General features: G+C 41.3%; 1 protein-coding gene across 2 annotated transcripts in view; it reads right to left on the bottom strand.

Annotated features, from left to right (window-relative positions):
• TLL1 (tolloid-like 1) overlaps window positions 1-12,264 on the bottom strand; it is a 163,914-nt gene extending 151,650 nt beyond the window's left edge. Inside the window, exon 1 of one of the 2 annotated variants that reach the window (XM_004682383.2) lies at window positions 11,813-12,264. Coding sequence is in view for 1 of the 2 variants with exons in the window: in XM_004682382.1 (XP_004682439.1) it covers window positions 11,813-11,981 (169 nt within the window). In the remaining variant the exon portion in view is untranslated. The remainder of the gene's footprint in view (window positions 1-11,812) is intronic. The other variant, XM_004682382.1, reaches the window with a different exon arrangement.

The following is a 12,264-nucleotide window of genomic DNA, read 5'->3' as shown; positions in this document are numbered from 1 at the left end:
TAAGTTTAAAGTAAAATAAAAATTAAACTCATGCCACCCTAGGTAATGATACAAATACAGATTTCCTAAAAGCTTGAAACTAAGCAGAGAGGAGAAAAGCAAATATTCTTTCTAATCTCATAAGCAAAAGTGATTCCAAAAGAAGATTTGCATTCGATATTGCTATCACCATGGTGCCCTGTACATTTAAGCAGGAAAATTAAACTTGTCCTGAATTGTTAGTACAGTTGACCCTCAGTGTATCTGGAGGGACTGTTTTCAGGGCCCCTTTGGGTACCAAAATCATCATACTCTCAATTCCCTGAGGTCATCCTCCGCATAGGTTATATCATCTTAAGACTTTATAACTAATACAATGTAAGCCCTATATAAATAGTCATTATTCTGTATTGTTTAAAGAATAATGAGAAAAACCATGTCTCTGCATGTTCACTGAAGAAGAACCCAGCCAGGCCTGACTGTTATACATGGTATCTGCTTTGGATCTGAATTTGATTTTATCTACAAATGCAGAAACCATGGGTATGGATGTTTGATTGTGCTCCTTGACACCTATTAGAAACCAAGAAAAATTCTTTCACAGTCATTATTCCAGAGCACTTAGGATTCTACCTAATTTTAACTCCAAGTCCAAAGAGAACAGTAAGAGAAAAAAATGAAGGCCAATTTTACCAATGAACACAGAAACAAACATTCCAAGCTAAATACCAAAAAATGAATCCAAGGATGTAAAAAAGCATAATAAATTGGATTCACCCCAGAATGTAAGTGGGTTATTAGCAAATCAATTATTCTAATACACAACATTAAAAGGTAAAACAAGGAAAATTATATCATCTTGGTAAAGAGAGAATTTCTTTATCTCATAAAAGATTTCCCTTTTTTAAAAGACACCAAATAACATAATTGATAGGTAATTGAAAGCATCCTCTTTAAAACTGGGAGCTGAGTAACTAGCTTTCTGTCATCACTTCCACACACACTGGAAAATGTTCAGCCTACAAAGTAAGTAAAAGTAAATTAAAGCAGAAAGACTGTAAGGGAAGAAACAAAACTGCATGTTCACTGCAGGTGTTTTGATTGCCTCTATGAAAATATACAAATAATTATTTAAATTAATGATAAATTGACAAGACTGTTGAATAAAATAAACATCAAAATATTTCACAAAACAGATCAAATAACTTAAAAGAGAAATTTTATAAAATGGTATATTTATGTCATCAAAAAATAGAAAGTAGATATTAAAAACCTGTCAAAGTGTTTACAGGTAAGAATATATTAAACATATTAAAGATAAACTAAGCAACTGTGGATCCAGCCCATGTTTGTGGATTAGAAGACACAAAAGCATAAAAGTAATTCTCTCTAAATTTACCCATGTATTCAGCCAATTCCAATCTAAATCTAAACAGTAGGACATGAAGAACTGATTTTAAAGTAACACAGAATACAAAAGCCCAAGTATAATCTACCTATATTATAGCAACATGAAGAACAGCAACATGAGGGAAACCACAGTCACAAACCTCAAGAATTATGAGCAACAAAGGGATTTCAAGACCAGAATTATTTGCTCTACAAAATACAGTGTGGAATTTTATTCTGTTTCTTACCATGCTTATCTACCTGTCAATGGTAAAGTTGTGACTACACCATGTCAAGCATCATATCATATTTCATACTTCTGTAAACTCAAGGATAAACCCAGGTTTCATTCACTGTAAATGTTCAATAGAGATTTGATGAATTTATGAAATTGTAGCCTAGAGCATGTGCTTAAACTTAGCTCTGTGTAAACATATGATTGCAAGGATGTAAACCCTTCAAGTTACTCCAGATGGCAAATAAAATCTGAACCAGAAATTACTGAAAGACTATATAGCCAAGATTCTTTTCACACACTAGTCAATGGGAGTTAAAAATTGTCAATATATTTTGAGTGTATCATACACTTGAGCAAATAGCCAAGAGAACAATATATAGAAAATGTTTATATTCATTACCCCTGATTGTTCCAAATCAGAGGTTCCAAACAAAAAGATTTTTGTATTGCTCCTCTAAGCAAAAAGATTGATTAAGGGAATTTATCTTTACTTGAACATTGTAGAGAACTGGAAATATGGATGCAATTTCATGATAATGTGCAAAAAAAAAAGACATGTACCCCCACAAACATTTTTGTAAAGTTCATCTTCCCAAAGTAGAAGCCATTTTAAAAAATCATCTACCTTTCATATATCTTGTTATTGTGAATAAAAATGATAGTCTTACTGTGTTTCCAGATAAAGAGATTTTTACTTTTTATTTATTGAACTGCTGTAATAACACCATGAGGATCATAATATCATCTCCATTTTATATATCAAAAACTGAGGAATAAAGGGTTAAATCACTTGCTGAAAGCCATAGTAGTTACTCCAAGTGTGTCAGAGTTAGAACCCCTGTCCTTCTCACTCCAAGATTGAAGGTTACACTTGATATGCTGTTCTACCTTCCTGAAATCTTAAAAAGCATAGTTTAAAGCCAACCCTAATTTGCAAAAATGTACCCATACAAGGAAGAGAAGGAAGAAGAAAAAGGAGAAGACTTATGAGTTCTGGATTCAAATTCTCATTCTATCTCTGGGGGGACATAGTTTACCTTAAAACACTAATTGTAGGTGTTAACACAGAAATAGGATATCTTATACAACACGTGTTTATGAAGCAGAAAGTCTTCTGAATGAAGCCTCATTCTGCCACAGAGCATCGTTACACAAGTTGGAGGTGTTTTTTTTTTGTTTGTTTGTTTGTTTTAATTATGAACAGTCATCCTGGACTGTTTCACTCTTAGTCAGTAGTTTCACTCTTAGTCAGCAGCTCACCCTGCACACAAATGCCTTTCTCCATAAAAACATGAGCCTGCACAAGGTCCCTGATCTAGGTCATTAATTCTCATAGGGATTACAGATAGTAAATTCCAATTTTGCTCCCTGGTGACCACCTAGGGGCCATAGTGCATCCCGGTGCAGATGTACACTATTTCTTCTCCTGGACCTAATATCTATAATAGAAACATGTGCCCTTCCTTGCTTTGGGGTTGAGAAAAAGAGGTGGAGAAGGGAAGTGTGTTTTCCAAGATTTTTTTTATTATTATTTTCCCATTCGATAGAGAACAGGTACAGAGTATAAGAACTCTTCCTCCTGGAAAAGCAGGAGAACCAAATAAAGGATGGGGCGGGGGGAAATAATAAATAAATAAAATTTGCAGGCAACTATAAGTCAAAGACATTCTACAAGGAAGGGGGATGTAGAGGAATCAAAACAGGGGCGAGAAGAACACAGGGAGTATGGTGATGGTTCACGAGTGAAATGGGAGTGGGAATTTTACAGGCAATACAACTGAAAGGAGAAAGCATACAGTATACGTTGTACAAAAATGAACAATGATATATATATATATATATATATATCATACATTACATCATAGATAGATAGGTGATAGAAAGAAGGAAGGAAGGAAAGAGAGAGAAAGAAAGAAAAAGGGGGAAAAAGAACTCTTCCTCCTAGAAAACATGGCCGTTTGCTAGAAGTAATATGCACTTTCAAAGAATTATAGCACAACAAATAATACATAGTGCATTTCCCGAATGTACCCAACTTCTTAAGAAGACAGATGAGAGCTTTGAGAAGTTTAGTTCAATACTATGTGCTTTCAAATATTTGACCTTAGGGCTTTTAGACAAGTTAGAATTTAAAAAGATAAAGTTATTTAAGTATCTTCTCACACCATATTTGTTTTCTCAAAGACATTCACACATCATTTACATACATAGTATATACTGTAAACCACTTTCCTCAATCTTGTACATTTAAAAGGATGCTCTTCACACTCTTCATCGACTCATAATCACGCATTCAATGAATACTCCTAGCAAATCTAAAGTGTGAAAACACTTAACACATACCACACAAAATGGCAGAGTCTGAGCCAAACAGGGGCAGGCACTAAGGACAGAAGTCTACCCATATCCAGCCCCACCCCTGTCTCAGTGGACACGGAAGGCCTGCTGTCGGAATTCACATACCCAGGCAACATGGGGTCGTGTCTATACAACACTTAGCACAGGGCTATTTCTCTAACTCTGTTCAAGTTAGTTATATGCCTTTTCCAAAATCAGAATAGCAAATGAAAGCTCAGCACTGAGAAGCTAAAAACCACTTCAGCATGAATTCGATCCCTGCTCCGGAGGTGACCCCCATGGCGGGGCAGACATCTCCTGACCCGCCCACTGCTCTCCTCAGCAGTGTACTTTGTCAGTTGGCCTGTTCTGCTCCCTACTCTGTCTCCAGTGAATCCTCTCACTGCCCCTGCACCCTGGCCTGTACCCCAGTTCTGTGTGCATAAATAAATCTTCAAATACCATCCTTTCAGTAGTCCGTCTTACCACACCCATGCTGGCTGCTGAGCCAGCAGAGAGAGGCACTGGAGCAAAATGGCATCTGGGATCCAGACCCTGAGTACTCGGTCTCATCACTAATTGCCTCGGACAACGGGTCTGCCACTGAGTCTTTCTGAGTCTCCATTTCCTTCTTCCTGCTGATTGATGGGAATATGGTGAAGACAGGAGACCATTTAACATTTTTAAAGCAAAAATGTGAATGATGTTATTATGACGTGCATCCTGACAGCAATTCTTAGATAGGAGCAGCAAGGAGTCCAAGAATTCATTCTTTGGAAAATGTTCCATTTGGCTGCTTTGCTGTGATGCATTTTTCTCCCCGAAGTATCTTAAAGGTTGTAACTTCCATACCATAAGGAAGACTTGACAATGCAACAGGCTGAGTACAAAATGCCCTCAACCCTTAACTACCAGGCCTGAATGGGTGGCAAAGTCAGGGTAGAGGACTGAACAATGTCAACTGGGTCCCAAGACACACAAGAACTGCGATGATACAAATGGGCCTCCCTGGTGGCTCAAGAGGTTAAAGCACAGCACTAGGAAGCTAACTGCCGCTTTTGGAGGCCAGGGAGCTGACCCACATAGACAGGAGACCTTTCCTGTCTCATCTGCTGCTCCCCTCAGCAGTGTACATTGTCAGTCTGCCTGTGCTGCTTCCCAATCTGTTTCTGGTGAATCCTCTCACTGCCCCTGTACTTCTGGCCTATACTCCAGTTCTGTATACATAAATAAGAAATCTAAAACAAAGTGCAATAATACAAATGAACGCTTGAAATCTATGCACAGCTAAAGAAAAGAGCTCAAAAGTAATTGAAATGAGCAGTTGGGCCAGGTGTCATTCCAGGTGTCCCTATGACACAGACCCGTGTGCTGTCAGTTGAACATAGAGGAGAAATGCAAGGAGTAAAGGAACTTTCCCAGCCTTCCACCCCTCCACCTTTGCCTCTGCCATTTCACAAATTCAATTCATCGCATCACAGAAGACAGAATATGCTGAGGGTAAATCCACACCATGTATCTTCCTCTCTCTAAGGACTTCCCTGGCTTGGAAAATCATCAAGCCTGTTAAAACCTGCTGAAATGTCATTTATAGACATTGAGGTAAATACTTTGAGTAGTAAAATAATACATAAAATCATATTTCATTTGGGAAAATTCATGTATTTAGAAGTCCTTCTGACCTACTTCATGGATGATGTCAACTTTGGGGGATTATTGTCATTGCAGAAAGTTGTTTTGTTTTTAATATGATCACAGCAAATACTTTAGCTTAAGGGATAAATGTTAATTGTAGAAGAGCTGAGTAAGACAAGCACCTCCTTGGTTCACCTTCTGGATTGCAATTAACACCTAATTTGCAATACTTCTTAATACAAATATATAGTTGAGCTCTTTACAACAGCTTGACAGGATTAGCACACATTTTCTAAGGATCTAGTGAAACCAGCATTCCATTGCCTAGCCCAAATGTCTCAAGATGGAATAGTCAATAGCTCATAGCTAGGGCTGACAAAGGCCAACAACTAAATAAACAAACAAGAGATTCCGTCCTCCCTCTTGCTTTCTGGGAAAGAACACATTCTATATAATGTAGTCCATAGCTTTGAGGTTACAAGAAAAAATCATTTTAATGTTCCTCCCCAGCAGTGTTATTCCATAAGTAACTAAGAGAAATTAGTCACCAAAGCATATTGCTAAGTCATTCTGTTACAGGGCAGGAAGGCAGGGAACCTGGGACCTCCCCTTCTGGGGACCACCCTGTTACAATTCTACTGTCATCGGGGTGGGGAGAGGTCTCTCCACTCCTTAATTTAGGAAAGGTAGGTCCCCACAATTATTTCTAGATCTTGGAATATGAAGGAGACTCAGCTGCCTCAAAATTCCTCCAGTAGATGAAATCCTATATCCCCAGGAAACTTGGCAGGCACCTGAGCCCTGGTCTAGTTCAGGCCTAGCTGTGGACTCAGGATGCTGCAGGGGGTCTTTCCTGCACCCCCTGCCCCCACTTCCCCAGACACCAGATGGTCTCAGCAGGATGTGCAAGACCTCATTTTAAATAGATTAGTTGCCACTCTCTTTTCTAAGCATCCTTAGGAAAGCTTAGATGGGGTCCCACTTTAAAATATTTTGAGGAGATGGGTCGAAGGTGCTAATACAAACAAAGGTAATATTCTAAAATGGAAAAAAAATATGGTAGTAAAACACTAACACTTGACACTACTACAGTGCTAGAAAAAATTAAGGGTTCACCTCTTTCGATGATTAAGGGATTATTATTAATGTGATTAATTACCATTATTAAGTAATTAATATTCTCCAAGTCTCTAAAGAGCATAGTGGTTAATTACAGGCAATTGGTCTAAATTTTAAATCAGGGAAAGTTGCACAAAAAATAGGATTCAGACATGTGCACTGGGGAAGACAATATGGTTCTGTAGAAGAAAGAACACGTGGCATATACGGACATTTATATGAAATGAGCAATGCAGAGCAGGGGGAAAGTTGAAAATTCACATTAACTTTCTCCAGAAGCCTTCACTAGGTCCTTACAGATTTAGGTGTCTCACCATGGACTAAAAAGGCCTAAACAGAGAAGAGAGGGCTGGAGGGAAAACATAGGAGTCTATGAATGTTTCCTCAAAAAGCCTCAGACAAGGGAGTCCAATTAGATTTTGAATTTGCAAGTGATGTTACCCCTTTCAGAGACAAAAAGTAGTAAGATCTCACATAGACCTTACTATGCATAAACAAACAAAAAGAAGATTCAGGGAGGGCTTAGTCTGAGGGACCTAACTGATGGGGAAAAGGAAGCTGACCATTCATACCTCATAAGAGCAACTGTCATTTATGCCAAGGATGGACTCTGACTGAAAATTATCTAGTGGAAAGAGAACAGAATAAAAGTAGTTACTTGCTTTCAATCATCCCTTTAACACAAACTATATTTTGGCCACTTCTGAACTAACAACAGGAGAAAAGAAAAAAAGAAAAATCAAGATCTGAGGATTGAAAATAAAAACAGAAGAGACCAGCAGAGAGAAGCAGCTCTCTGAAATGCACTGTTAATATAAGGTCAGCAATCTAGAGAGGAGCCAACCAAGAAACAGATGTCTGGATATGTAATATCATGGTGAAATAAAGGAGACAGAGGCTACCCCTGAAGCTAGAAGTACAACATCAAGGACCAAAGGATAGGATTTCACCAAGAAATATAAATTTATGAATATTAGCCTATGGATTAAAATACTGGGACACTAGTTATAAAGAAAGAATTCAAGAATTCAAGAATCCTTGAATTCTCAAGGATGCCAAAAACCTATTCCTATATAGAACAGCACATATCTACTCTAAAGCAAAGATCACCTTGCAAGTCACTGACCTTTAATCATTGTTGCATTTGTTCCAGGAAAAGGAGCCATTTACTCAGAAAATTCAAGGTGGAAAGTTTTTTCAGGGTGTTCGTACTTGACAAAGAGGGAATAAGTGTACCCCACTGTTCAATCATTTCACCTCATCAGATTTTTTTCGGGTCTACCTGTCATTCAAAACTATAAATTTCTTCGATCTTCCTTCTTAGATAACCCCTTAATACAAAAGGAGGAAAGAAGGAAGGCGATGAGGCAGAGATGGAGGACAGAAGAGAGGGAAGAGAAAATGAGTGAGAAGGGAGGGGGTATTTGCAAATACAGAGTAGGTTATTAGGTCTGCTTTCCCGGTAATCACTAGGCAAATCTGAGCAATTAACTTGCCCGGGTTTTACACAGATATTAATACTCAGATTAACACCTCTGATGTTAGGTGGATACCTCAGTCTCTGTTCTGGAATAAGTTCCTGCAGCATCAGCTTCCAAAGTCCCTGAGGACCTTTCAGAGCTAGAGAGAGTAAGAGAAATCTGATTGCAAATTCAGATGTCCATGTGCTATGCTAAAGAAAGTCTGACACCCCTTTGAGTTACCTGCACCTGTGTATCTATTTATACCGAGAGATTAATTACCTATATTCTGTCCTAATGGATTAGGTTATATAAATCTATCTGAAATTGTGCTGTCCTTATTTAGTACCTTTCATTTATATCAAAACAGGTCTCTAAATCAAAGTTCAATTAAATTTTCTATAGTTTCATGAACCTGAAATCAGAGTTTGATAGGTTTCTGTGTCACAGTAAAGGATGGCATAATTTTTAATAAGTTACAATTAGGAATATTTCTCCTTGGGTAGTATTTGATCTTGATTAGGATAGAAATTTGTAAAGGTAGGACGAAGATCAATATGAACAGCCTATAGATGATACTGAGAACATGCCAGATAGCAAACAGTGGTAGCTCATTCTGTGATAAATATTCAAAATCAGTTATGACCTCTGTCTTCAAGGACTTTATATTCCAACTGGGCTTGGAAAAGAAGAAACTTTGTTCCTAGTCACTTCACTCTTATCAGAATTTTTATTACTTTAGACTTCAGGACCACCTGGATGAGTTTCTACATTTTGAGGAAGACCTCCAAAAGACCAGCTCAGAACACAAGATAACCTTTTCAACAGATAGACTTTGCCTACAGAAGACCTAGCCTGTAGTTCCCAATAACCATAACACACACAGGGCACCCCAACAGAGCATCTCTTTTCCTGTCTGTGTAATGGGAAGATTAACAAATTCCACCATGTTGGATTGTGTTGAGCAGAAATAATATTCTCAAAAGTGTCCTGAAACCATAAAGCCATGTTTATCATTATGACATCAAGTCTCCATACATTTTGAGGATTGTTAGGGCCTCTGACAGAGAAGGTCAGAAAGGAAACTTTACTTCAATGGCCAGACTCTCCACTCTGCTCTTTGGAAAAGAAAAACAAAGATGCTCAGGTGTCTGGAGAGTGCCCTCTTTTGCTTTTGCAAGGCTATGGTTCACATTATCTGTCCTCATCTTTTTTATTTAGTGACCTTTTTTTGAGTCTTGCTTGGGATTTCAATGTACAATTTAATTTTTTCCTGTTATTACAACTTTGTCTTATACAGTGCCAAATGGAGGCACTAAGATCTTACCACTCTTTAGCCAAGATGGTAAATTAAAGCCTTTCATTTCACTAAATTAAAAAGCCAGGGTCAATAATTTAAAAAGTGATTTCAGATTTGGACATACTTCTCAGCTTTCTTCCTGGTCATTTTTATTTCTCTTACACACACCCATAGTGAACACCCATTAGTAAGCCTCCTTTACTCAAAGATACAGAAGAAATAAGAGTAACAGCCCATTCAAAGTTGCTTTTGTGCTGTTTAAACTTAAACATCTATGTGCAATAATAAACCAGTATTAAAGGAAAAATAAATACAAATTCTATCAAAAATATTTTATTTTTACCCTAGATGATTACTTGTTGAGGAAAATAAACATTTTTTTAAAGTTTATTTTTACATCATTTTGCACATTTTTTTTTCATCTCCATTGTAATCCAAAAATAAACATTTTTGCTTGAGATGCGTTTCAGGACACAAAGTGCGACTACTTAAATTTTGAAATTTAAAGTATTCTTAAATTTAAGAAAATGTCACTTATAGTCCTAGAACCTTCAATTCAGGACACTTTTCAACATAAGATATGCTTAAAACAATATTTGGGAAATATAATAGCTAATTTGGGATATGTCATATAGTATAATATACTCACTTGAAGCTAATTTTTTTTATTTGTAAAAAGTAGAAACATACTTTCATTTGAATCCAAAACCCACTTACTTTCCTGAACTTGACCAGTGTGCACATATGTCCTGCTTTCTTCCTGTCATACCTGGTTGAAATTTTCCCATCACTGAGCATTAGAACAGAGGCCTCCCCAGACTGTCAATTAGACATAACTTACCTGACTTAAACACACAATAAAAAGTGTGCTCACAGAGTTGTATAGCAGTGAATTCTGGTTGCCCAGTCACTTGTCACCGGAACAATCAGGGGTGGCCAAGACACTTTGGTTGAGCTAGATTGAGTGTTAATGAGGAAAGGCGGAGACTTACAAGCAACATGGAAGTAAATCATTGTTCCAGACTGACAAGTTTCTATTAAACTATTCCGAGTTGTGAATAAGCTGCTGACAGCCGAGTGCACCAAGAAAGCTCTGACTCCAAACACAACAGGCATACTCTCCTGGTTAAAGCATCTGGTTATCAATAACACACAGTAACAAGAGGAATTTCCAGTATTTTCCTTCAGGTGGGTACTCTCTTTCCTTCAAGATCCAAGAGTTGAATAAGGCTTACGGAGGGAACCAAGGAAGGGAAGAAATGGCAGCCCCGACCAACCCCACGCAGATGCTCTGCTACTTGGCCTACTCCCTTGCTCCGCCGCGAGGAAGCCCACACCTCCGAAGATGGGACAGGACGTGCCTTCAGTTCCACACAATACCAAGTCGGCCCCAACAGCCCTGGCAACCTTCCTCCCCAAGTTAGTCGAGAGTTCCCACTCAATTAGAGTCACCTCAACTCCAGAGACCCGGAGCCCCGAGGAAGCTGGAAGGCGCGCGGGCACCCAGGGGCGCTGCGCTCACGTGGTCGCCGGCGGCTACACTCGCGCCAGGGATCCCCCGCGGCGGCGGAGGGAAGCGCCCCGGAGCGCGAGGAGAGCTGCGCTCAGGCACCCGACGCGCGCGGGGAGGGGAGGGTCCCGGCGCGTGGGGACTCGGGGAGGGGCAGCTGAGCGTCTGGCAGTGCTGGCCCAAGCGCAGGTCCCCAGGGTGCGCGCAGAAGGGAAAACACAAGTTTGAATAGGGTCGCCACTTGATTCTTTTTTTTTTTTTTTTAACAAAGGTTTATTGTAACGGGGCAAAAGGCGTTAGAAACTCATCTAGCGTGAGAGCTCCAAGGTCGCCCCTACCCGTCCTCTTCTGGAAACCGCGCTTGAAATCCCCGGCAAAAGGGCGAGCCAAGGTGTCCCGAGGTAACGGTCGCATCCCCACCCACCTCTGGGGGGACGCTGCGCACTCGGTCCCAGCGAGGGCTGGGGAACCGCGCCGCGGAACAAAGGGGAGGTGTTGCCCCCCGAGGCACGGCGGCCGCGGAGAGCTGGTGTCGCAGACCTCGGCTGCCAGCGTGTTTCTGGCTTGTTTCGCTTTGCCGCGGGGAGGGGGGCGGGGATCAGAACTCCGGGAGGTTTTTCCCAAGCTGGGAGACCGGAGATTGGCACCCGATCCCACCAGCACACAACTCCAGTCAACTCCGGGCCGCCGCCGCCGCCGCGGCCACTTGGGGGTGGGGAGCAGAAGGCAACGGGGGGAGGAGAAGGAGGGGCGGGAGGGCCGGCAGGGAAGGCAGGAAACAGGTGAGCTCCCACCGCACCCGTCGGCCACCCCGCGCGCCGCCGCCCCACCCGAGAGGCACTTACTGGCTTTGCACGGGTCCTTGTAATCTATCGTCTCCGCTCTATCCTCTTCGCTCGCGTCAAAAGTGTAATCATAATCGAGGCCGGCGCAGACCCAGAGCTCCCCGCAGAACACGATCCCCGAGGTCACCAGCCACACGAGCATCCTCGAGGAAAGCGCGTCCAGCCCCATCCTCCTCCCCTGGAGGAAAGGGGGGACGCGAGCGGGAGGTGCGGCGCCCGCGGTCCGCCGGAGCGGCGGGGAGAGGAGGACCGGCGCTCGCCTCCCCGCCGGGAGGCTCCTAGGCGGGACCCGGGCGCTCAGGTGTCCGGAGACATGCAGGTGCGGTCGGGACAGTAGAGAGGGCAGGAACTGCCAGTTACCCCCGTTGCAGGGAGAAGTTGGCGGCGGGCCCGCGGGTGGGCGGAGGGCAGGTGAGGCGCTCCCCGAGGCGGGGAGGGGCGGCTGCGGGCAA

This window comes from Condylura cristata, unplaced genomic scaffold, assembly GCF_000260355.1.
Source record: "Condylura cristata isolate star-nosed mole 26May11 unplaced genomic scaffold, ConCri1.0 scaffold00014, whole genome shotgun sequence".
NCBI classification, from domain to species: domain Eukaryota; kingdom Metazoa; phylum Chordata; class Mammalia; order Eulipotyphla; family Talpidae; genus Condylura; species Condylura cristata.
This window is presented reverse-complemented; position numbering and strand designations above follow the sequence as displayed.